Source organism: Etheostoma cragini, chromosome 21 (genome assembly GCF_013103735.1).
Source record: "Etheostoma cragini isolate CJK2018 chromosome 21, CSU_Ecrag_1.0, whole genome shotgun sequence".
NCBI classification, from domain to species: domain Eukaryota; kingdom Metazoa; phylum Chordata; class Actinopteri; order Perciformes; family Percidae; genus Etheostoma; species Etheostoma cragini.
The window spans coordinates 4,970,595-4,995,898 of record NC_048427.1 but is presented as its reverse complement, the minus strand read 5'-3'; the positions used below and the strand labels follow the sequence as shown (position 1 = coordinate 4,995,898).

Here is a 25,304-nt window from a genome sequence, read left to right as displayed (position 1 = left end):
TTTCATGGTTCCTGAACATTTTCAATAACAATTAAATAGAAATAAAAAATGAGGCAGACAGTCATCTCATGTTAAAGGACAAATCTGAATCTGTAATATACACTATTTGGCCAACAGTAGACAGGGGTCGTTTAAAGTTATTTGTATAGGGTTAGGCCCTTAAGTTTAATTAAGGGGAATCTAAATGCTACACTATACAGTAATAGTTCAGAGAAGAGTTTGCTTTCAACTTTGAAAGGAACATCCTTTCCTGTTTCAACATGATAATGCCCATATACATATAGTAAGGCCCATAAAAAGTTGACAAACTTGACTGGTCTTAGCACAAGCCCTGACTGTAATCCCATCCAACATCTGCGGGATGAACAGGCTCTATCACCCAACATCAATGCCCAACCTCAGTAATGCTCCTGTGGCTGAATGAGAAGTGTCATGGGAAGCTTTCCCAGAAGAGTGGAGGCTGTTTTAGCAGCAGATTGACAGCCACGGTTTGACATGGTTTAACATACTTTTGGCCATACAGTGTAACTCCAGCTGTCAGATAAATATATAAATGTGACTGGCCAGGTTAGCTCAGTTGGTACAGCAGGCGCACATATACAGAGGTTAACTCATCGACGCAGTGGACGCAGGTTCGACTCCGACCTGCGGCCCTTTGCTGCATGTCATTCCCCCTCTCTCTTCGTCTGTCCTGTGGAAATAAAGGCCTAAAAATGCAAAAACATAATTTTCAAATATAATAGTGTGAAAAGTAAAATATTTCCTTCTGAAATGTAGTGGTGGAAAAGTAGAATTTATACTTAAATTAAAATACCGACACAAAGAACCAGTACCTCAAAACTCTACTTGAATAAATGTACTTCCCACCTTTCCAGATGTGGGTAAATGTCAAAAAATGTAAAAGCACATTTCCCTCATCTGTGTGCAGAATGATCTCACTGCTGGAAGTCTTTTGGACGTGTGAGTGCAGCTCAGCCCTTCACTGTGACACCAGTTCCTGTCTGTTGCTGCAGGTTTGTCTGTAGTCTCTCTCCTTCATGTCGGCGGTGTCATCCAGCAGCCTCGCCCGGATGGGCTCGTCCACCGTCATCTCGAGGGTCACCTCTTTGAACACCTTACATACAGACACCTGCAACCGACCCGAAGACCAAGGTTAGATTCCCTTACAAAACATTCAGATTCAGGGGCCTTTTCACACGGTGAGATCGTGACCTTCTTACCTCCTGGAAGTGGAGTTTCTTGAACATGGCGACGCTGACCTGGTTGTCCAGCCCAATTTTAACTTCAAACTTTTTGACCCCGAGTTTGGTGACTCCTGGTAGAAAACAAGATTACCACCGTTCACATACCATTGTTCACAAACGGTAACCAGTTGACTCCCCTGTGCTGACTTTAGTCTAAAGTGAAACATGAAAAAATTATAGGGCATCGCAGCAGCTGTCTGCCATAAATGATTTTAAACCCAGAATTTTTTTTTCCCACCTGAAACTAAATCAAAGCAACTGTGTGTAGAATTAGTATTTGATTGTATAATCTTTCAAATTATTATGAAAAATGTAAGTTCTGGTGGAAGTGGTCAGTTTGTGTCGTTTTCTGTCATTGTTCTTGGCCCTGCCGTCTCATTATTTTTATACAATCACCGTTTCTTTGGGAAGATGTTGTTTTGCCTTAACCAAGCCAGTAGCAAGTGACCAAATAGAAAATTGGGCAGCAATTCAAACAGATCTGGAACCTGACGAGGGGTCGCCAAAGTCAGTCAGCTGTAATTAACGTTCGCTGCATTAACAACGGGGCGAATTAAGATGTCTTCTGATATGACGTCATCTTATAAGCTGCTCACCGTAGCTCATCATCATGCGTGTAACCTCTTTCCCAATGCCCTTGCCTCTGTGACTGGGCTCTGTAAAAACAAAAAACTTAATATCAGGGAAGGAAAAAATACAACTACTGAACTGTCATAATAGAAAGGAAATGCAGGAAATTAGTGATATGTAAAAACTAAAACACAGGTAAATTGTACATGTTTGATAAGCCTTTGCTTTTGGAAAACACATGAACGTCACCTGCAACCATGACCTCCAACTCAGCCAGGGATGGGTCTGTGGGGTCAGTCAGGAAGATGTTGACATCTCCCACCATACATTGCTCCTCTTTTACACTGGTGTCCGCCCATCGCTGTTTGTCCAAGATGATGAACGTGCACTCTGGAAAGACAAAATTATAAGTAAAATAGTAATGAAACTGCTTAACCATAAAAGTTTGAAATATGTTACATAGATAATTAAAGTGTGGTTCACTGGTTGATTAGGATTATCCTTCAACGATTAGAATCGACATGCCGATCCTCAATATTATTATTTATTGCTACACACGGTTTCCATCAACAAATCAAAGCAGTCAGATACATATGAACTGGTGATAGACCGATTTTATCGGCCGGTCGATATATCGGGTCAATGTTTGCGTTTTTAGGTGTATCAGCAGTGGCCGATACGCGGCTGCTGCGTCCACAGGCAGTTCTGTGTTGCTGGAGACGCTGGAGTTCATGTCTTAAAGTCTTAAATTACAAATGAAGCTCTTTATTTCAGTGGCTACTTTTCAGATTGATTGTATTCTTAAATTATTCAAATGTATTGACAAAGGTCATTTTGTGATAACCTGATTATATCTGTCTTTTAATATGTCTGCAAGTGGATGTTGATGAAAGCCTTTTACCCTTTCCCAGTTAACCACATGCAGTGCACCCGTTAATATGATGCACATGGCATGCATAATTTAGTATGAATGTAAGATGATTGCTGGATTGACACTGATCTGTGTTTTTGTTTATTATTTTTAAAGAAATAGCACAGTAGATTTCGACAACAAATCCAGTGTGGTGGGGTTTACATTTTTATGATGCACATTGAGGGAGCAAAAGCAGTATGGGCCCCAAATATCGGCTCAAGAGAATCGGCAGCGCGTATCGGTCATTGGCTAATAAGGCTGATAGGAAAAAATAATCAGAAAATCTCCTTATCGGCACTAAATAAATATTTAGTTGATTCATAATATGAACTCCCCTTTTTTACCGTATCCGCCCTTTAAAAAGACACTTACTAAACGTAGCCGAGTCTGAACACAGCAGACATCAAAAGGCACAAACAAAACAGCAGTGACCGGAAACAACAAGTGACGTCATTAGGCACTAACCAATGATGCTCTGTCACTGCATCGATGCAGGATCCAGGTCTGCATCGGGTTGCATCTTTGTAAAGATTCATTTCAACACCCCAATTGAGAATATACTGTATGATTCCATAGTTTAAACCTTGAGAGCAGCGTATATCTTGGCTGATCTGCAACTATTAAGACAACTCTTTAGAGCATTTATGATAACTTAAAGTGTTGTTTGTGTGCACATTACTGTCATCATCTTCCCTCCAGCTCTTCTGCATGTCGTATTCCTGTTCCAGTGTCAGTGGCTCTGAAGCAGTCAGCTGCTGCAGCTCAGGAGACTTCATCCACTCATGATACCTGATATAAAGACACGCAAAAAGGACCGAGGTTGGTTTCTAAATCACAGAAAAATAAAGAAAATATTTCTAGAACGCCACGTTCTAAAGATCTTTAAGAAACCTGTTTCAGATTTTTAAAAACATTTCTTAACGGGGCGATTTCATAGTTACAAGGTCTATAATAAACTATTTAATAATTTTACCAAATATAAATTAAAATTAGTTTAACACTATATTTAGTAACCAGATCGGCCAAATGTAAACATGAACATGTAAAGGAATTATAACCTCACTCTGCTAACAAGAAGAAAATGAACAAATTAAAGGAATAAGCATGAAGGAGAATTAAAGAGACAAACTGAATTAATTGATATTAACAGACAGAGATGCGCTCGTGCCAATAACGGCCATTACCTGGGCACGTGCTCTGCATTGTAAGGAACCAACACGGCGTTGTGCCCCTCCAGTAAAGTGTTCTCATTTATCCTCATGGTGTTATAACCAGACACAAACCCCCGATATGGCTAATAATACATTTAAATCAGCTTCACGTCCATTTCTGTTTCAACTCTACTTCCGCTTTGTCTCTCGGTGGTTCAAACTGCGGCTGCGCTGACTGACACACAGGCAGTGGGCGCCACCTGTTGGACAACATCAGACAGCACTGAAGAGCCTGTGAGGTCCGTGTGACGGTTAGGTCAGATATTATGCCTTTATGTCTTTAAAAATGATTCATTGAAAATCGGTTGAGAAGTACAAGTACTGAGATATTTTACTCAAGTAAATACAAAAAAGTTATAACACACAATAACAAAATACACCAATACAAGTTTTAATTTCATTGTTTTTATTTTTTATCAGTGTCATATAGTTATGTGCATGGTTCATTAAATTCTTGATTCACCAGCCAAATGGCTAGTGAATGTTCACATTTTACCAGCCACTCAATAGATTACTATTGTTTTTTGTCTGGTGAGTGAATCATATCTATCAGTCTGCATATTTTACCAGCATTTGGTAAGATGGTGCTAATTCTAGGTTCTAGGTTATTGCTAGATTAATACCACTTTAATGTGAAAGTTTAAAGTAGCAGAACAAGGAAATAGTAAAGTACAAGTACTTGAGTAAATGTACTCAGTTACATTCCACCATTAATCGTATACTGTACATGAAAAAAATAAAGTATTAATAAAGAATGTATGTTATATGCTTCTCCCAGCTCCAAAAGCAGTAACTATTTTATTATTTATAATTTTGTTAAGTTTTCCCCTACGGCAATTCCCAGTTTCCTGCCCAATCTACTATCTTATTTATTGCTGTTTAAACATATAAAGATGCCTTTGATCTAGTTTTAACAACAGGATGTAGGATGTGTTATAAAAGGTGTCCATTAACATTGAAAATCTCACTCTGTCACCTTATTCTATGCTATTAGGGAATAAGAATGAAAGAGGTTCTGAGTTATAAAAAGGTCACATATGATTCAGGTGAGGGTGATTATTAGCCAAGGATCTAGCTGTAGATTAGCGATAATGACTTCAGAACTGACAGCTTTGGCCTAAAGGGGCTTCTGAGGACTGTGCATCTGATATTTCTGCCCCCTAAAAACAAGGTTGTGGTTTCCTGTGTGTTACAAGGATTCTAAATGTGGCTAAATCATTGAAATCATCATTCCTGATTCTGTTCCTTTATTGCAAATGTTGATTTTATTATGTCAAACATTGTGTATTTGTTCAGTGTGTGTGTGTGTGTGTGTGTGTGTGTGTGTGTGTGTGTGTGTGTGTGTGTGTGTGTGTGTGTGTGTGTGTGTGTGTGCGTGCGTGCGTGCGTGCGTGCGTGTGTGTGTGTGCGTGCGTGCGTGTGTGATTTGTGTGTTAAGTGGCCCGGCCCAGCCCGTGCCACAGTTCGACCGGCTCCTGTGGTGTGTTAACCATGTCCATCCAGTGCTGCAGCTGCGGGCCCCTGGCATACATGAAGGGACCCAACACCAGCACTCCTAGTAGGGCCGGAGGCTCTGGGACAACAATAAGGACAGAGCCAAGCCAAGGTGAGTACACAATTGATATCATACTGAAGTTCATGTTAGCAGGACATAAAATAACATGCTTATGAAGTTTCACCTGAGCGGACATCGTTTGGCTGCTGCAACTCAAATCTCAGCCAGGCTTCGTCCAGGTGCTGCGAGCGCAATTTAAACATCATCCTGTGGTCGAAATAGGGGTTGTTTTCACATTTTGCCACAAAGCTGCGTTTAATCTTCACCACCTGAGTGTGTATCCGTAAGCTCACCTGTACGCACACACCTGGGAAACACACATATGCTGTATTACTGATAATTCAGACGTAGGTACAGGAAATCATTCCTACCACCGGCAATCAATAAAACTTTTTAACACCTCACCACTGGGTGCTAGATAAGACTCTGAGACGCCACAATACTGGACTAAGTGCAACCTGTACAATTGGTTTATTTATATTTTAGCATAAATTTTAGCATATTATTTAAGCATTTGCACATTTAGTTTTTCCCATACTGTATATATGCAGATTTATGTTCTTATATTTTTAATCCTTTTATAATAATTATTCCATGGATGTTGTTTGTATATATATTGTATCCAACTATTTCATTTATATTTATATTCTGTGCTGTGTGACTGATGCATGTTTGCTGCTGTAACACCATAGTTTCCCATTTTTTCGGGATCTATCTATCTATCTATCTATCTATCTATCTATCTATCTATCTATCTATCTATCTATCTATCTATCTATCTATCTATCTATCTATCTATCTATCGATCTATCTATCTATCTTGGTAGACTTACCTCATATTTATATTCCTGTGAAGACATCATCTGAACAATGCTTACATGGACATACATTCACAAATCCACTGTTTACCTGAAAGACTTACCTGCGTCTGTGAGCAGCTGTAGGCCACGAGCCCTCAGGACACCCACAGAGAGGCGCTGTAGACACGGACTGTACATGAGAGATATCTGCACGTCACCCAGCTCTGAACACTGAAAGAGATTACAATAATTATTAGCTTTCATGGCCAATTTTGTGCACATGCAGATGTCTACGATGTTTCTGTTTGCACCTGTCAGTGGTGGAAGAAGTATTTAGATCCTTTACTTCTGTTAATGTAACTATACTACACTGTAAAAATAATCCACTTCAAGTCCTGCGTTCAAAACCATGTTAAAGCAAAGTAGTAAGTATAGTAAAGTAAGTATCTAAAACACAATGTATGTAAAGTAAGATTACTCATTGTGAAGTAAAATGTTCCCCGTTAGTGTTTTACTATTGTATTCGATGATTCTGGATTCATATTTCTGATGCATTAATGTGTATGTTGCATTTTTCGGCTTTAGATGTCTAAGTGTTGTGATCCTTTTAACTCCTTTATTTACTGGTGGGTAGTTTAATCTAAAGCAATGCATCATATCGTAATCTAAAAAGTAAATAAAGGTCTCAGAAAAATGTAGTAGAGTAAAAGTATGTTGCATAAAATAGTACAATTATCTCAAATGTGTACTCAAGTACAGTACTTGAGGAAATGCTCTTAGTTACATTGCACCAGTGGTACCTGTGTGTCGTCCTCTGTCTCCAGGTCCCTCCAGAGAACCCTGCCGGCCTGACCGAGCTCCCCCTCCAGAGGAAACAGAACCCTGCCTACCGCGTGGCGTTTGCCGTCTTGCTCCACACTCAGCGCACACACACTCAGGGTGCTCTGAGGCACACACACACCTGACACCTGCAGAAGGAAACAGGAAGTATGTGAGATAAAAATTGTTCTTCTGTCTCTATAGGTTGCATTGTTTTTTATTGTCCTCGCCTGGAAAACAAAGCAGTCGCAGAACTCGGGGTCGGGCCCCGTGCCCCGGGCCTTGGCCTGGCGGGGACGCCGGTCATCAGGGAGAAGCCGGAGCTCCACTAGCACGATGTTGCCATGAAAACGGGGAGGGAGGTTGCCGAGGCGGAGCAAGGAGACCATGAGCTGCTCGCAGCTGTGTCGGTACTCCACAGAGAAGCAGAGACGAGTGGCCATGCCGGGAGGAGGTGCCACCACCTCGTTCAGAGGAGGAACCGAGTAGAGACCGGCCATCACCGTCCCCACTGGGAACAATCCTGATGGAGACAGTGACAACAATATGGACAGTAGCTCACATTAGTCAGCACATGTAATATTCTTGAAGTTTTAAATTACCTCAATTTTACTAAAATTACACTAACCATCTACACATGCTGTCACATAAAGGCAGTAATGACCTACTCCTTACTGTGAGTGACCCACGATGGGCTAGTATGTCCCTTTGGGCCTCCATCTTCATCTTCATCTCCTCCTCTTCTTCTTTCTCCTCCCCATTTTTTAGGTGACCATGGTTTTGTGCCGTGAAGCGAGGAGGCAAGGTAAAAGGGATCTCACAGGGCCTTCCACACAGACAGTGACAAATGTTAATAATTGTGGCTATTTGCAGCTTTTTTCAATATCAACTTAACTGTGATATTTCTCTTAAAATCAAGACTACAAGTCCAGTAAACCCTGATGCTTTCAATTAATGGATGATGTTCTTCAGGAAAGAGAATTTTTCTTAGAAGTAGCATAATGTTTCAGAGGATTTTCCAGTACTTTTATCCATTGCTTCAGTCCATTTTGTTTAAAAACAACTGCTGTTTTTGTTTGTCTTACAGAAATCCAACAAGATGTAAGATGTGAGATGAAACTCAACTCTACCTTCCTTCTACATTGTCTTCCCCTTTTTCTTTTCAATCTTCATGTTAAGTCTGAAATGTGATGTAAAAGCCTGCTTTGCCTTTGTGGGCGAGACCTTTGAAGCAGTAATGTATTGGGTGGTTTAGGGGTTTAAGTTGTTGACCATGTATTTCCAACATCTCCAGTTTGAGTCCAGCTGGGGATCTTTTTTGGCATTTCAAACCTCATCCCAACATTCCTGTTGGCTCTTTACTTCACACTATCTCATAAAAAAGGCGAAAAACATAGCTCAATGGTATCAACGGGATCAGTATAACTTTAGTACTGTTCCACAAAATGTAATAAATTCACCTTTGAAAAAAAGAGTGAATAAACAGTCAAAGAAAAGCACTATGTAAGACTCTGTGCATGCTTTTTTACTGACGTGGTGCAGGAGCCCTGAGACACCGGGAGCACTGGGGCAGAGCATGCTGGTACTGAAGGCACTGTGGAGAGCAGCTCCTCGTACGGACTCAGACCCTTCTTCTTCCTCCTCCACAGATAGTAAACCGTCAGACACAGCAGCAGCAGCAGGAGAGCCACGGACAGACCGACAGCCAATGGTAAAACCTGGTCTAATAAAACAAGCACATTTACAAGGGTAATAAATCCAAAGGTAGTAATGTATGGGTCTAATTCAGTTTACAGCTTACCTGCCATGATTATTCATTAGCTCTGTAGCTGAAGCTACCTTTTAGCATGCGTTATTAATGTGAGTCTCTTGTTGTTGACCTGTTTAGCTGTGAAATGTGTACTGGATGGGACCCTGGAAAGCAGAGAAAGTATGCCACAGGTGGCTGGATTCTCACCATGTCATGCTGTTATCTAACAACAACACTTGTAGCACTTTAAAAGGAACAGACCACTGATTTAAAAATGACATATACTTTACACTACAGCCAGCCATTTGCAAACTATGCTGTTGTGTAATTTATAGTAAAGGAGCTAAAATTAGCAAAAACACTTATGTAGTAGTCCTGTAGATTCTTGTCTCTTCACTTCATTTTATGTTTAGCCACACTAGCAGCATTGGCTCTAGGAACAGCAATGTCAGTCTGTTGGTGCACTTTGGTCCAAACTGAAATATCTGAAAAACGGTGTGAAGAATAGCTATGACAATTGTTACAGACATCCACGGTACCCAGAGGATGAATCCTACTGACTTTGGTGATCCTCTGACTTTTCCTCTAGCGCCTTCATGAGGTTAACATTTATGGTTTTTAGAGAACTGTCTCACAAACTGGTGGATGGATTGCCATGGAATTTATAGCAGCACCTATGTTACTAAATAATGTCCATGTAATATGGCTGCTGCGACCACTAATCTGATTTTAACCATGAATGTATTAAGAGAAGGATTTTAACTCGGAATCATGTTCGATGTTCATTAGCCGCCAACCCCCACAGACTGTTCAGAGATTGGACAGCAGCTAACGAGATGACAGTTAATCCTCAGAGCTAAAGGTAGAGTAATGGCCCTCTCTCTTTTACAGACGCATGTGTACAAAATCACACAACATAGAAATCCTCATATTCTCGCTGATGTCAACTTCACATGAGGTTTAGGTGTGAGAGAAGAGTCAGGGAAGAAGATCAAGCTGAAGACAAGTCACTTCTGTGTGTTTAAGGCTCGAGAGTGGCTGGAAACACGGACGATTTTCCTTAGAAGTGAGTGAGAAAGAGAGAGCGGAATGAGGGGAGGAAGGAGAGACGCCATTTAGGGCTACCTACTCTGTGCCAAGGAAGAGTGCAAAACAGGACACAAGGTGTGAACTGCACGGTAAGTTGTACTTTTGTCTTTTATCTGATATTGCACTGTAGTTCAAAACACTCCTATAAGTTTGGCACTGAGGTGGATTTGGTTTTGCAGTTATTTTTTTATATAAATATGGATTCACCTTTTTATGATACTAATTCAGGCAGAGCAGCATTGTTTTTCAATAAGTAATAAGTTAAATAAGGACAGAAGAACTGTAATCGGATTTTTGAAAGCATCAATAAAAAGAAGAAGAAAATTAGGCACAACGTGGTATTGGAGGAAAAGTTCTTTTTACCTCTCTAGGATCCAATCTGGCTGTCTCTGTCTACTTTTTGTCTAAATAATTAAATAATCTGCATTGTGTAATCCCATTAGGCTAATCTGGTGTGTGTGTGTGTGTGTGTGTGTGTGTACTGACTTGAAGTGTGTTGTAAAGTCAGAAAGAAAAGGAAAGAAGCTTATTTGCTTTTTGATACCAATCTCATGTCTGTTCATTAAATTCAAGTAAAAAAAAAAGGTTTGAGCAGGCAGGCAACATAAAGACTGGAAACAAACGGGAACAGCTAACCCGGCTCATTCAAATGTAACAAAATTCACTTCTAAAACTCAATAACTAACATGTTTTTTCTTTTTTTAATCCACTAAGCTAAACTAACTGCTTGCAATTTCAAATTAATGTGCAGCAATTTCAGAATGGTATGATCCTCTCATCCAACTCTCTCCAAGAATAAGCATATTTGGGGAACTAGTGGAGCATTTAGCAGCTAAAGAGCAAGCTATTTTCCTTTGTTGTGCGTGTTTGGTTAAAAAAATCTGTTTGGTTTGAGAAGAAAATGCAATTAACACTCAAATGTATTTTTTGTATTCGCAGGTTGTTGCTGTTGCTATGGCGAGGCCCGGGCGCCCTGCGTCTGAGAGCTACCAGCCAGTCGGTTGTTCAGTCAGTCAGTCGGCCTCCTACACCAGTGAAGCTAGGGCTGTGGGGCCAGAGGATGGGGATGATCATGCACCCATTTTCTCCCAATCTAAGAGCTCCATGGATGTGGTCATGGCGACAGGGCCGCCGCACAAGCGGGACCCGGCCTGGACCAGAATGGACCTGAGACGCAGCTCCAGCACCAACACACACGCTGAGCAGAACTCAGTGACGCTGCAGCAGCTGCACCCTCGCATGTGGCAGCACATCAACTTCACCACGAGCAACCAGCACGTAGACGTGCACAGCCCTCCTGCCCTCGGCGAGCGCTGGATCACCAACATGCATCGCTGGAGCGAGTGTAGCAGCAGTACACACAGCCGGAGCAGCACTCCAGATACTGTTGTATGGAAAGGTGGGACCTCACGGCCCTCAAGTCTGACCCAGGAAACCCTGTCTCCCCTGTCCAAACCAACCTCTCCACAAACCACGCCCTCTCCCTGCATACCCCCCCTACAGACACCAACTTTACCACATGATCTTTTAACTTCTTCTTCTTATTCTTCTTCAACACTGAGCACACATCAGCAGGAAGACTCACTTGCTTCGTCACCCACACCCACACCCACTCCACTGCGATCACCGCTGCAGGCTCACACCTCCTCACTTTTGCCATCCAACTCCTTCAATCTCCTCCAGCCCACCAGCACGGAGGATGAGGGCTTCCTGGAGAACAACTCACTTTCTTTTACATTCCCATCCCCGCTCCCATCATCTAATAGCTTAGCAGAAGAAAGTGTGTCATCAGATCCTGGCTGCCTTGTCAATGACGTGAAAGAAGAGCTGCAGAGTCCTGGAGGCCAACAATTATCAGAGGGAGGAGTAGTGAGAAGCCCAGTGCATGTGTTAAGCTACCTGGCGCCCAATTCTCCAGCAGATGGACAGGAAAGTAGAGCCTCCGGTTGCCATCTTGAGTTGCCTTGGCAGTCTGGGCACAGCTGTCCGACAGGAAGGGGTTGGAGGTCACCCTTGGTTTCTTCCTTGAGCGACTCGCTTTTGGGCTGCTGCCACACAAAGGCTCAGGTGTTCAGGGAGGAAGGTACAATGACCTCACAGCTGGAGCTAGTAGACGCAGCGGTGCAAACCATCTCTCCCATTGGCTCCTTTTGGGGCCTCAGGACAAACAACTCCAATATGGGCTCCCACTCCCTCTTGGGCTCGCCGCCTGGATCAAGGCTGAACCTAAAGACATTAGTGGGGTCCAACTCCAATCTGGTGTCCCCCTCCTCCAGCATGTTCCCAGTGAGCAGCGGAGAGGAGGAAGTGGAAGAAGAGGAGAGGCAAGGAGACAACCTGACATTGGACATTAACTCTCCCTCCACGCACGATCTTGAGAGGAGAAGGTCGTGTCTGAAGAATCAGGGGGAGGAAAGGGATGCTATGGGGAGGAGGGGCAGCATGAAGCAGGTGCAGTGGGATGAAAACGGGATGACATGGGATGTTCACGGAGCATCTGTGGACCCGGAGGTGCTGAGCACAGCCATTCAGAAACATCTGGAGCTCCAGAACAGCCCTGGGACTCCAAAACGTACCTCCAACAAGAAGAAAGCACCAAAGCCTCCTCTAATATCGAATGTGGTAAAGGCCATGAGCCTAGAACTTCATCCTCCTGTGATGATAATAACCTCGACTTGTACGGTGGAGGGCGAGAGTGAGGGGCCACCAGAAGCAGACAGCAGGAGGGAGGTGGAGGAGGAAGGAAAAGAAGGAGGCAAAAAGGAGGAAACGATAGAAGCTGCTCGTAGAATAAGCAGAGCAGAAGGTGCTGATTCAAAAGAAGAGGATGAGGTGTACGGACAGGAAGGCACCAGCCATCCCAAGTCGCCCTTGCATGGGAGTGGACACATCCGCAAGAAGAGTGTGATCAGGTCACTGAGGAGGCCTGGGTGGTGTGGAAGCTCCAGAAAGGCAGTTGAATGATCCTGGAGACTATATGGGCTATTGATTATCCATAGCTCAATTTTCACAAAAGCACCATTAATAAACTCATTGACTTTAGGAGCATTTTCTTGTTTTCATGGGGTTTTATCCTGCTGTTTCATTTTGTCATTTGGTAAAATGTGGAGATGCAATGTTAGAAAATGTGTTCTTTCCATTGGATCGCTAAATTTGCCCTGAAGGGACATGCTGCATACAGGCTTCCCTAACTTGTTGGTTGTTAGGGTTCTCTTTTTTTTTTATTTACAGTTAATATTCTCCAACAAGAAAAAAGGCAGTAACAGATTAATGTTAAAGATGCAATTACATACACACATTTACTTGTTTATTTTGATGTCATTTTAAACAGCAACAACACACCTACATTCTTGCAGTTTAATTATGGATAGATGTATTTCTAGTGATGTCTTAATGAAAGTCAAGGGTTACCTATAAATCATTAAATCAACCACCAGGTAATGCATTTCTCCATGTAGATGTTCAATAAAACCAAATTTGGTCTTTGTATTTTTGTTGCTCTAAAATCTTTTTTTGTATTTAGATGGCAGTTGGAAAACTTTTATCATAATCAAGTACAGTTTTGATGTATTTGTCATCGGACGATAATACTTTAGCACATCTAAGTCGCAACATTTCAGAAGGCGAACATTTTAGTACACAACAGTGTTAAATTAACTTGTTACTTATGCTGCTCGAGTACGGTATAAATACAAAAACTTACCAAGCAGTATGTAAATTAGATACTGTTACCTACTTTACATACTGCTTGGTAACAGTGCATTATATTTTCCATCAGTAAAATGCTGTTTACAGTATCTACAGTACATAATATTCATAATTAATGATATTCTGCAAAGTGAATCCTTTAACTTGTGACACTAAGATAAGCAATAATTCTGTACTTTTACTTAAGTGAAAGCATATTTCTCCCATTACATCTACTGTATATCTGTACTTTAGTTAGTTAGTCTTTGTCATAAATCTTTGAGATGACATTTTTTTTTATTTATTTTTTTATTTTTTTTTAGACAGAAAAAAAGCCCAGCCAAGATGTCTGAACATAACAGCTGACAAATGAGGGAAGTGCTCTGGAAGCATGTGTCAGGTTTACTCTCAAACAGTTATTACACAAAATGTTATTACACACAGATAATAACACAGGGTGTGTCTCAGCTCAATCATGTTGTTTGAATATGAACACAAACTCAAAAGCCCAATAAACTCTGCCTCCCTCTCTTTCCACACTCCCTCAACTCATTCACTGTGGAAAAGGTACACATAGTTGAGTTGTTTGTAAACTTGGTGAACCACAGTGGTGAGGTTTGACCGCTCAGGCGCTGCCTTTCAGATGAGCAGGCACATTCTCTTTCATTCACCATAGAAAAAAGATCAAGTCGCTAGCGGCTTCCACTGCAGTTATTGTTGTCATAATTTAACAGAGGTGTGTAGAGCAGGCATTTATTTACTCTTTCTTTTTGGTCTTAAATTCTAAATGCATCCAAATTAAATAAATCAATGTGTTTTTATCCCCCGACCTACCATCTAGCCATAAAGTTTTTGTTTTATTTGTCCAGGCTTTAAGGTCAAATCAGTGCAGTTGTCACTCTGAATTATTAATATTATTATTATTATTATTCAACTTTATTGAAATCTATTTATTATTAACTGTATTTCTGTATTGTAATTCCTTGTAAATGTATAGCCAACATATAATATATGTCATAAGCTAATATCAGCCTAACAGATTTATCTCAAACTGCCACTTAATTACTGGTAATTCCTGTCTCATTTGACTCCTCTTACTCCCAGTTCAGATTGAGAAGTATAAATATGAATACAAGCCATGTTTTGGGAGGTAAACACACAATGACAACATTGTTTCTACTGAGTAATGTTTACACAGGATGAGCTATGGTGGAGATGTGGGATATCAAAGATAAAGGGCATGTCCGGGTCACTATGTCACTGCTGTTAGTCATGTGGCATGATGTGATGTTTGTTTGCGTACAGTGCTGTATTGCCTTTGTCCTGTGTGCATGTTGGTGTAATGTGAGCATACTATGTGTACGTGAAAGTGCTGATAGGACTCCCCGAAATCCCATTTTCTCAGCGGCAGTGGAAACTTTAGCTGTACAGTAGAACGATCCAGCGCTTGGCCTTTGTAGTGACACATCTCATTGTCCCTACTGTTGTGTGTGTGCACGAGTGTGTGCGTGTACCTGTTTGCGTACCTCTGCCTGATATAAATAGAGTGGGATGTGTGCCGGCCTGTGATTCTGTGATAGACGATGGCTGTACCAGGACCTCCTCTGCTCCTCTTTCTGTCCCTGCTGCTGCCGTTGCTGTTGAGCAAGGCATCTCTGCCAGCAGCTGCATACACACTCACCCCCGGACGACAGCCACAGCACAAGCTCCTCCACCTGGGTGAGGGCAAACACACAGAGAAACACACACACACCTGTTAAAACATACTAAAAAAGTTTTTTGATTTGAATGCCTGCTCTCTGTTTTATGGGACCTTATCTTGCTCTTGTGTTGTTCTTCTACTCTCTTAGACTGGCCTAAGGATTGTGGTATGGCTCACTTTAAGCCCAACATGGCTGAGAGGATTGTTTCTGGTAATGAGGCCAGACCTCACTCTTGGCCCTGGCAGGTCTCTCTGCAGGTAAATCTGCCTTTATGTTGATTTGGTTCACCATTAGGAGATCATGAATAGACCGCATGAAAAGTTACATACAAAACTCAAAACCAGTACACTTACTACCAGTGGTAAAATGTAACTAAGTACATTCACTCAAGTAGTGTACAATTTTGAGGTACTTGTACTATACTTGCACTTTTCCATTTTATGCAACATTATACTTTTACACTATTGAATATATTATTACTATACTATTATTTTCCAGAGGGAATTATTGCACTTTTTACTCCACTGCATTTTTCTAACCGCTGCAGAACATATGAAAAAAATTATGCATTCTTAAAAACTATTATCTTCAACAGTATATTAACTTAAGTGGATAAAATAAGGGCAATTTTGTCAACATTCAAATGCTGCTTACATGAATGCATCAATACTAATATTCCAATAACATATAGTTATTGACTTTAAGTACATTTGGATGCTAATACTTCTTTATGTTACCTGAGTAAGAGAATGCGGGACTTTAACATGTAATGGAGTATTTTTACACTGGTATTACTACTTTTACTTGAGCAAACGATCTAAAAACTTCCTCCACCACAGCTTACCTCCAGCCAAATTTGTATCCCTTCTTGGCTGGCATGAGGCTGCCCCTACAGATTATTTTTTGATCGGTTTATGTTTATGTGTTTCTTTTCAATCTTTTAGTGCATAAGACGTCTTTAATCGACCAAGCATTTAACACCACCAAACCAAGTATGCCAACTTTAAAGGAATGTAAAACCAATACAATTGTAGATTCTAACATTATAGGCTTAGGAACCAGTGGACGTTTGTCAAATTCTCAAATGTATTGTCAGTTAATTTAGTGTCAGTTGCTTATGGTGTAATTGACTAATCATTTGGGCATTTCACCATTTCCTATACTTCAACTCTTAACAATTGTAGGTCTTTTATAAGCAATAAGTGTAATTACAGCAGTAGCTCTTGTCTGTCAGTTTCCAGCCTTATCCTGGTTTTGATGATATTCAGAATTATGTTTACATGCAACACAAGAAACCTTAATTATTATTCATGTCACTGTATACATAATCATAACAGGATCCAGGTTTCTGATCATCTGTTGGTACAGCTGTGTCTTAATTTCTCACCATATTAGCCACAATGTTCTGCACCGACAAAGAAACCAAAAATAGCTTTGTAGTGTATTTATATGACAAATACTTTAGGACTATTACTATAGGACTAATAAAAGAAAATGTGTCCTACTTTTGGAGAAGCTGAGCAATTGCACAGGTCGGAATCTACATTTTTTTACTAAATCCAACTAACTTGCAGAAACTGGTTAACATTCCTTAATCGATGATCTATTAAGTGTGACCAACGGGAATTTGTGAAACATCCTGCATTAAGTCATCATGAGTCATACAGCAGTTAAGCATTAGTTATGTGTATGATTTCTACCATTTCTAGGAAATGTAAAATAATCTCACATCACTGAGGGGGCTGTCTCGCTGTCTCTGGTAGGTTCTTCCCAGGGGAAGTAAAAATTACATTCATGTCTGTGGAGGAACTCTCATCCACAAGAACTGGATCCTTACTGCTGCTCACTGCTTCCAAAAGTAAGAAACCCTTAACACAAAAGAAACGTGTGTGACACGAGAAACAAAGAGAAGCCCAGAGGCCTTGCTTTAATCATTTATTGGCGTTTTAGGGGTAAAGCTGAGGATGCTGGGAGCTGGAGGATTGTCCTAGGGAAGCACCAGCTGAAGCGCTCAGAGACGGCAGAGAGAATTTTCCCCGTGAAGAGAATCTACCGGCACGAGAACTTCCGTTACCCGACTCACAGCGAGCTGGACTACGACATTGCCCTAGTGAAGGCTGCAACAGATATCGTCCCTTCAAACTTCATCCGCTACGCCTGTCTGCCACGCAAGCAGACTAGCCTCAATCCGGGACACTACTGCTGGGTCACAGGCTGGGGAGACACCCGGGGTGAGTAGAGGAGAGGGGATGTAAATGGTAAGGGAAAAGCTCTGAAAGAAGTCATTAGGTCCACTGATTAAATTTTCTCAACCCGCTAGTTGTGCTATAAGAAAAGTCAGGGAATCAATAGAATTCATCCTCTGGGGATCAAGAATGTGTGTAGGCCTACAAAAGGTCCAACAGTTGTGGAAATATTTCAGTCTGGACCAAAGTGATGGACTTTAAAGAAAATCAAAATGTAGTTTAAATTTAATTTTTCCTTAAACACATTTCAGGTGGGAAGGAGAATGTGTCTCTGGCAGAAGCCCTGAATCAAGCCCGTCTGCCCATCATTGACTTCAAGACCTGCCGGCAGAAGAAATTCTGGGGTGATCGTGTCCGAGACTCCATGATCTGTGCTGGGTTCAGGGACACTGAGGGCCCACCTGCTGCATGTCAGGTAGGACTTATATTTACAGCAAAATGTTGAAGTGAGAATGAACATAAATTAAGAACCAAAAATCGCATCTCCTTACCACCGATCTTTCTCCTTCCTCCTCCCCCAGGGTGACTCTGGTGGTCCTCTGCTGTGCCAGCAGGGGCAGGATCGCTGGGAGGTGCACGGCGTGGTGAGCTTCGGCCCGATTGGCTGCACCGTGGAGAATAAACCCAGCGTTTTCACCCGCACCGCAGCGTACATCCACTGGATCGAGGCAACACGCATCAGGGACTTCTTCCTGCACTAAGCGGGCCGCCTGACTCATCGCTGACAGCAAACATAAGCTCTGCTCTGTTTCATGTCAACAGACAACTACAATCTGTTTACCTAAAAGTCTCAATGCAACAGTTCATTCAACAAAAAGTAAATACATGTTCTCAATGTGAAATTGTTCTCTTACAAGTCATTTTTTAAATTCTACACTGCTCTGATGTTAAACAGCAGAAAGTGGCAGAGCACTGGATAGTATACACTACACATGATATCTTACATCCAGTCTTCATTTGAGCAATTGGTTTAAAACAAAAATCTTTGTCAAAATTTCCCCATTTCCTTTAATATAGTAGTTAATACAGCGGATTTGATGGAGACACAAACAGCTTTACAGTGATTCTTGCACATTAAAACAGAGGCCGCTGCTTTTACGCTTCAATAAATACAGAGCAGAACCATAAGGCTTAGTTCTGCGTTTGTAGATCATAGTTGAAAATCTCTTTGCTCTTCTACTACAAGTCTTTCAGTCCAGAATCAGTACATGAATCCACTGCCGTTCATCTGATGAACCACACACCCCATATGTCACATGTCATGTTACACATTGGCTCTTTTAACCCAAATATCATGGGTTCATTGATTCAGGATAAGCATCAATGAAGACTAATAAGCCTCCCATAAACAATATAACAAATGACACACCTCTATAAAACATCCTCACAGAGTATTGTCATTACTGATTAGATCAGTGACAAGAACACCTCAGAGTATAAAAACAAATGAAGAGAGGGGGGTTGTAGGACGGTCTACATCTGGGCTCCCTGTGGAATTTAGTCCAATCTCCTGTGGTTGTGTCAGGCTGTGTCCTGGGGAGTAATTTGGCCCTAATGTAGAAGCAGATGTGTGTGGGAGAGAGGTTAGTATAGCCTGGAGGAGGAGGATGAGGAGCCGGTGAGGTGGTCCCAGTTGTTGTAAAGAGCGTAGGCACCAGACAGGGCTAAACCAGCCAGACCTCCTCGGGCTACACCCTTTAGGCCACCTGCAAACACACAGTCGTGGCAGAATAAGTGAAAATAGCTGTGTGTCGACACAAAATCAACAGAAACGTCAGTAAAATGATTCTCATTCTAATTTGCCCAAAGTGCCAGATGGTTAGGGCTCAACAGATTGACTTTAGGAAGTGTAATTTATTAGCTCTCAAAAAAAATTGTTGCTTTACAATATTGATTTCAATATTTATTGTAGTGCCCTTTGAACGTCACAACATGCCTGCCGAGTATTTAAATTAGAGCAAGGCCGATATATCAGCCGATATTAGGCATTCTCCAAACTGTGAATGAATATTTAAAAAATTAAATAAAAACACCCTTCAAACATGTTGTGAGTGTTGACGTTTGTCCACCAGAGGGCACATTACACTGTGTTTGTTGTGTTTTTGTTCACAGGACTTTAGGATTCATATCTGAAGTTTGTATTTTTATACATTTTGTTTATCAGAACTTTGATGTTCCTCTGTTTTGTTGGGACCATAAAACAAAACAAAGTTTATTATTAAACTGCATAATCATATTATTTAATGAAGACTCATAAATATCGACAAATAACTTGTGTTAAGGAAATCTGATTATGCTTTGTTACGCATTTCTGGATCTCTCACACACACACACACACACACACACACACACACACACACACACACACACACACACACACACACACACACACACACACACACACACACACACACACACACACACACACACACACACACACACACACACACACACACACACACACACACACACACACACACACACACACACACACACACACACTTTTAAATCACCAAGTACTTGTATCGATACCGGCCTTAAAAATCTTTTATTAGTCCGGCTCTAATTTAAACAGTATACATTACATTAAAATATAGAGGTGGTGAAAGTAGCACTAGTCAAAAAGGTCTCTCACTTTCAGCTTCTTAAATATGAGGATTTGCTGCTTTTCTGTTTTATAGGGTTGTAAAATGAATACCTTTGGAAATTGGACTGTTGGTCAAAAAAAAACTTTGAAAAATTTTTTTTAATTTAATTTATGGTTCTAGCAAGTTTTAAGTGGCATTCATTTAATAGATTAATCAAATAAAATGATATAACCCAGCTTAATACATAATGACAATAATAATTTGTCCCGGCTTAATAGTAGTCAACATTTTGCATGCTTGGGTGGTTCCGTTACATTAAAGCCATCACTCATTTATATGAGAACTTGTGAAACCACACTATTTCAACAGAAGGACTTTATATGGCGACAATACATGTTGTATAATTCAGTTATCTTTTCATTAAAACCCATACAAATACTCTTAGGTTAAAGACAATAATGTTACACATAAATATAGAAGCAGAAAAGACACTTACTGGCTGATTTGAAAAACATTCCAGTTAGCGTGCCAGCAGCCATTGTGTTGATGTCATCTTCTGCTCCTCTGGCCTTCTCTATCGCTACACCAAAAACACTATATAACAAGGCTGCAAGGGCAAAGAAAAATAAACAGTTTTACATGAGGTGGCAACAAAAAACACATCTGTTTTACACTAGGTGAAGTTTTTCAAAAGAGAGAAACTTGAAAAGCAACATATCCAACATTAAAAAAAATCCTAAAAGCAGTAGCCTGACGTCATACTCAGATTCTAGTTAGAATATAAATATGATACTTTGCCATTGGGCTGTGATTATGTGTTGTGTTTCAACCAAACAAGGAAAAAAGTGCCTCTGCACTCAACTGGATAGACCTACAACCAATCAGAGCAACCGAGTATGTGACGTATGTTGAGCACCGCATAGTTGCCCCTGGCTTCTCTCTTATGTCTCTTAAGTTTAGATTGTGTTCAAAAGGTGCAATAACGCCACAGGTCTTATGTTCGCACTCAAAGCCAAGACTGGACTTGAGTACTACAGCCCTGGTTATCGTTCCCTTAATACATCCACGCTAGCTACCGCTGATGTTAGTTACTAACCGATAGTCCTGGCCCTTGTGAAATTTAACACATGATGAATTACAGCCATTGGCTATATTCATTATTACAGCTAGAGGACCTTGGGAGAACCTTCGTATGCCCGCGGGTCTGCTCCATGGATGTACTAAGAGAACGAATTCAACCCATGCGCTCTTTGGTGACATGATAGATCACGTTACTGTTGATCATCACACACGGATCAAGTCCAGACTGAACTTCCCAACCTCAAATGTTGTGGGCGGAGCTAAATTCAACTGGCATCCAGGCTATAAAAGCACACTATTATTATACATTTAAATAAGTAATGTTCTCTTAAATATTATCAGCCATGGTAAATTTTTTATATCTTACATTACAATGGTCTTACCTACTGAGCCTAAAGAGTTGGCCCATGAAGCACCCTGTCTGGTCACCATGTTGAGAATCCTGGAATGAGAAAGCAAGAGGAACGGTCATATAATCCAAATTTAATATTAGGGGTAATAGGACTGGTAAACAGAACTCTGTCTGCATACTCACTGCACATTACGAGGTTTGGACCATCCCATGTCTCTAGTCTCCTTCAGGCTCACCCTGAGACCGTTTACAGCTCCAAGTGCTGCTCCTGAAGTCAAAACAAAAAGGCAGAAAAGTTGGGTGAGGCTTTAGGAAAAACAATGAAAGCATTCAGCTATCTCAATATATATCCCAGGTATACTATTCGCCAAAACACCCAAACTTGATTGTCAACTATGAGCCCTAATCTGGTGCTATAGCATCTCCACTTTTCTAGGGAAGGCTTTCCAAAATATCTTTAGAACATGGCTGCAGGAATTTGCTCCCATTCAGCCAGAAGATCACCAGTTGGTCTCTGATGTTGGGTGATAAATCCCGGCTAGCAGTGGGCACCCAAATTCATCCCAAAGATAATTATGTACCTGACTTTGTGCATGGTGGCATTGTCAAATTGAAAAGGTGGCCCTCCCAAAACCCCGTTGTTGTTTAAGTACCATCCTCTTGATTAAATTAAGGTGACCAAGCTCAAAACAAGGAGGACAGCCACAGAGCAGTACAAAAAACTAAGTGAAAAGCAGTGTCCACATACATATAGTATGGTACTATTTTTACTCTTCACATTTATAGAAAACATTTTTTTTCCTATTGAACAGTATGAATAAGGTACAATCTTAGTTGTGTGACAATATCATAATAACAACATTAATATCAATACTTTTTTTGTATGCGCCTTTCAAGTCACCCAAGGACAAACTCAGATAAAATAGTTAACACATAATGACAAATAGCAGTGGGAGGAAAAATGATGTCAGAGGAGGTGCTTACTATCGCTTACCAGTCATGCATGATCCTCCAATGGTGAAGAAAGCCAGTTCAAACCTCCCTCTTGTTTTATTGGCACCTGTAGGTAGAATGAATTCATCTGTATCCTGAAACACAACATCAACAGCTGTTACATTGAGAAAAATACACAAAACACATATTTAATATCGAAATCAGCTAAAATGGTAATTTAGCTCAACCTTAACGTTACCTGAATCAGGTAACGAGGGTCGACATTGAGGTAAGGGGACAGAGGACTCATTCCAGTCACTGAAATGACATTACAACACAGATATTAGCTCACTTTAAACATAATTCAACATATATATTGAGAAAGTTGTATTGACAAGACATTTAGAGCTCAGGCAGCTGACTAATAATACAGCTACCATGGCTGTTAGTTACCCGGCTAAAGCTAACCGAAGCAAGCTAGCTAGCGTTATGGTAACATTACATGACGCTTACAGGGAACACCGGCGAGCTCTGTGTTGGAGTATTCAGATGCACCGCCTCCAAAGAGACCCCCGATACCTCCTTTCATTCCTCCAGATCCTTGTGAGTTGTCCATGGCTGTAAAAGATCCGAGGGGTCAAAAACTGGAGCTAGCAGGGAGCTGCTAGCCAAACCGATCTGGCTAAAGTCAGCTAGGCTAGCTATGTCGCAATACTAAAACTCCCAAGACAAACGATGGGCTGCTGGTTTCACCGACACCAACAGACGCTGTCCCGTTGATGTGTATTTTGAACCCTAATTGCGCTTTACCAGTGAAAACACAAGGTTTTTGTTATAAACTCTCTACTTAGCTCGCTAGGTTTCTTATCAAACCCCTGACCTCCAGCAGCACGTTCTGCCGTAAAGCGACTACACTGACGCTGAGCTGTTGTTGCGTCATCAAACCCGACCATTAAAAGTAGAAAAAAACAGCTGGGACTGTCCTGTCCTGACTCAAAATCAATTTCATCTCGTGTTTGATAACGTTTGTAAGCCCTACGACGTAACGAAACCTCCACAGATTTGGGATCTGTTTACTTTCCAAAACTGCATACATAGACTATATATGGATTATAACATATAACATATAGTATTATATCTTGATAACCTTCCACTGTGTAAGTCTGAAATCATACCTTGTCATTTTTGCCATACCCCAAAAATTGCCAGTGGTATTTAATTTCACTTTTTGTCATAGCCTATTGTCACCAATGAACAGCATTCATAAATCCTTGATCCATGTCCAAGGAGAAGCGCATATAATAGAACAAATAAGACATAAATATTAGAGGGCCATGAATAAATAAATGACATAAAAATATAAGTGGTCTTCAGTTTACAAAAAAGTCACTACAGCCAGACTGTATTCATTGTTAAAGTCTTACATATATTAACAGTTCTTCTGCAATATTTAAGTACATATACATTTTGGAGACATGCAGTGCAACCAAAAACAGACTTTTTCTACAATCTTTCTTTTGCTTTCAATATTTATTGGAATGACAAGAAACAGTTTTTTTTGGCAGAAAATAGAAAAAAGTACATTGTTGAAACAGAATTTTAAACTTGATAGATATGCATGGATATCATTTATCATGAAATTGGTTTCTTGAGCCTTGAGATAAATGAAAATGAGGTAAGAAAAAACATTTCTAGTGCAGTAACTAATGACATTTTCATTTTCATTATTTAATATTACCTATAAAATGTCAGAATGTTTGGAAAAATGCCCATCACATTTACTCAGGACAAAATTGTTTTCTGAACAATAGTTCAAAATTGAAAAGCATCATTGACCACAATGACACTGTTTTATTAAGTCTTTCCCTTGTTTTCTGTCATCTCTCTTCTATCCGTCATAAAGGCCCAAGATGGCTTAAAAAAATAAACACAGAAAATACTCAAGTGTAAGAAACCGTTTCTGCATTAATTTGCTGTCAACCAATCGTCTCAGCTCTCACATGCAGTTTGTTGCTGCTCACTTGTTGGAGTTATTGTAAATCTAGTCGGAAAAATGTCCTCACGCACTACACAGGGAGGCAGCAGAGAGCTGATAGTAACCACAGACCTGCCATAGAGGGGTCAAACCTGTGGATTCTCGTTATCCTCAGTCCTGTCTTTGATAGGCCTGATTTAATTGTCTGATTTGGTTGAATTTGCACTCAGTTATGACAGATACAAGTTGGATTTGATGGACTGTTGGTAACTCTTGATGTACTGAGGCAGAGCTGAGTAAAATAAACATGAAGCCTGTCTGGCCTTAGATGCACGGTTTGTCACATTTCAAACCTACAGAATATACTCACCCATGATGCAACAGGAAGACAAGAACACACGCACACGCACATGCACACATACATGCACATTTATGCTTGGCCATCTGCTGCCGGTCAAAGGCACTGAAGGAATTTAGTGTGTTAAATTTCACGAATAACAGAGCATCTTATTTGGATTCTGCCATTGTATGTGAGTATTCAGACGGGGCCAAGTGGAGCGATGAAGTTTGCCATTGTCGCCCAGTGTGGGTGTTTTCAGACTCTCTGGCATGATCTGTGAGTTAGTGTTGTCTGTGTTACTGCCCAGTGTGCCCACTGTCTTTCCCACAATGCTCCATTCAGCCTTGGGCCGCCCCCACCCCTCTCTCTCTCTCTCTCTCTCTCTCTCTCTCTCTCTCTTCTCAAACTCTCTCAGACTAAGCTGCCACCCATTTTGTACCTCTGGCTAA

The 25,304-nt window shown here is 40.9% G+C and overlaps 5 protein-coding genes and 1 long non-coding RNA gene across 8 annotated transcripts; 3 read left to right on the top strand and 3 right to left on the bottom strand.

The window, feature by feature from the left end:
* Positions 1-144: 144 nt before the first annotated feature.
* On the bottom strand, positions 145-4,137 carry nat9 (N-acetyltransferase 9 (GCN5-related, putative)). Its single transcript, XM_034859502.1, has 6 exons — positions 3,912-4,137; positions 3,407-3,516; positions 2,064-2,204; positions 1,841-1,900; positions 1,221-1,315; positions 145-1,129 (listed from the first exon to the last, which is right to left on the bottom strand). Exons 1-6 carry the CDS (start codon positions 3,986-3,988, stop codon positions 980-982), a joined length of 633 nt encoding a protein of 210 aa, XP_034715393.1. The 5' UTR covers positions 3,989-4,137; the 3' UTR covers positions 145-979.
* On the top strand, positions 3,305-7,360 carry LOC117936474. Its single transcript, XR_004654964.1, has 3 exons — positions 3,305-3,546; positions 5,377-5,544; positions 7,118-7,360. It is a non-coding gene; the product is annotated as an uncharacterized LOC117936474 (long non-coding RNA).
* syt15 (synaptotagmin XV) lies at positions 5,311-9,029 on the bottom strand. Of its 3 annotated transcripts, XM_034859460.1 has the most exons (8): positions 8,914-9,029; positions 8,646-8,835; positions 7,781-7,938; positions 7,343-7,635; positions 7,094-7,261; positions 6,416-6,524; positions 5,618-5,800; positions 5,311-5,511 (listed from the first exon to the last, which is right to left on the bottom strand). In XM_034859460.1, exons 1-8 carry the CDS (start codon positions 8,918-8,920, stop codon positions 5,372-5,374), a joined length of 1,248 nt encoding a protein of 415 aa, XP_034715351.1. In that variant the 5' UTR covers positions 8,921-9,029; the 3' UTR covers positions 5,311-5,371. The 3 variants fall into 3 exon arrangements, with proteins under 3 accessions (XP_034715351.1, XP_034715350.1, XP_034715352.1); XM_034859459.1 differs by having other exon boundaries at positions 7,094-7,635; XM_034859461.1 differs by lacking the exon at positions 5,311-5,511 and having other exon boundaries at positions 5,618-5,700; positions 5,787-5,800; positions 7,094-7,635.
* Positions 9,030-9,691: 662 nt separating this feature from the next.
* LOC117936434 lies at positions 9,692-13,440 on the top strand. The gene is made up of 2 exons (XM_034859424.1): positions 9,692-10,040; positions 10,891-13,440. Exon 2 carries the CDS (start codon positions 10,906-10,908, stop codon positions 12,913-12,915), a length of 2,010 nt encoding a protein of 669 aa, XP_034715315.1. The 5' UTR covers positions 9,692-10,040; positions 10,891-10,905; the 3' UTR covers positions 12,916-13,440.
* Positions 13,441-15,122: 1,682 nt separating this feature from the next.
* On the top strand, positions 15,123-19,022 carry zgc:112285 (uncharacterized protein LOC561476 homolog). The gene is made up of 6 exons (XM_034859483.1): positions 15,123-15,357; positions 15,489-15,598; positions 17,105-17,199; positions 17,292-17,572; positions 17,839-18,002; positions 18,109-19,022. Exons 1-6 carry the CDS (start codon positions 15,222-15,224, stop codon positions 18,286-18,288), a joined length of 966 nt encoding a protein of 321 aa, XP_034715374.1. The 5' UTR covers positions 15,123-15,221; the 3' UTR covers positions 18,289-19,022.
* Positions 18,590-23,471, bottom strand: timm23a (translocase of inner mitochondrial membrane 23 homolog a (yeast)). Its single transcript, XM_034859501.1, has 7 exons — positions 23,054-23,471; positions 22,800-22,858; positions 22,602-22,695; positions 21,791-21,875; positions 21,639-21,697; positions 20,672-20,782; positions 18,590-19,293 (listed from the first exon to the last, which is right to left on the bottom strand). Exons 1-7 carry the CDS (start codon positions 23,154-23,156, stop codon positions 19,172-19,174), a joined length of 633 nt encoding a protein of 210 aa, XP_034715392.1. The 5' UTR covers positions 23,157-23,471; the 3' UTR covers positions 18,590-19,171.
* Positions 23,472-25,304: the final 1,833 nt, after the last annotated feature.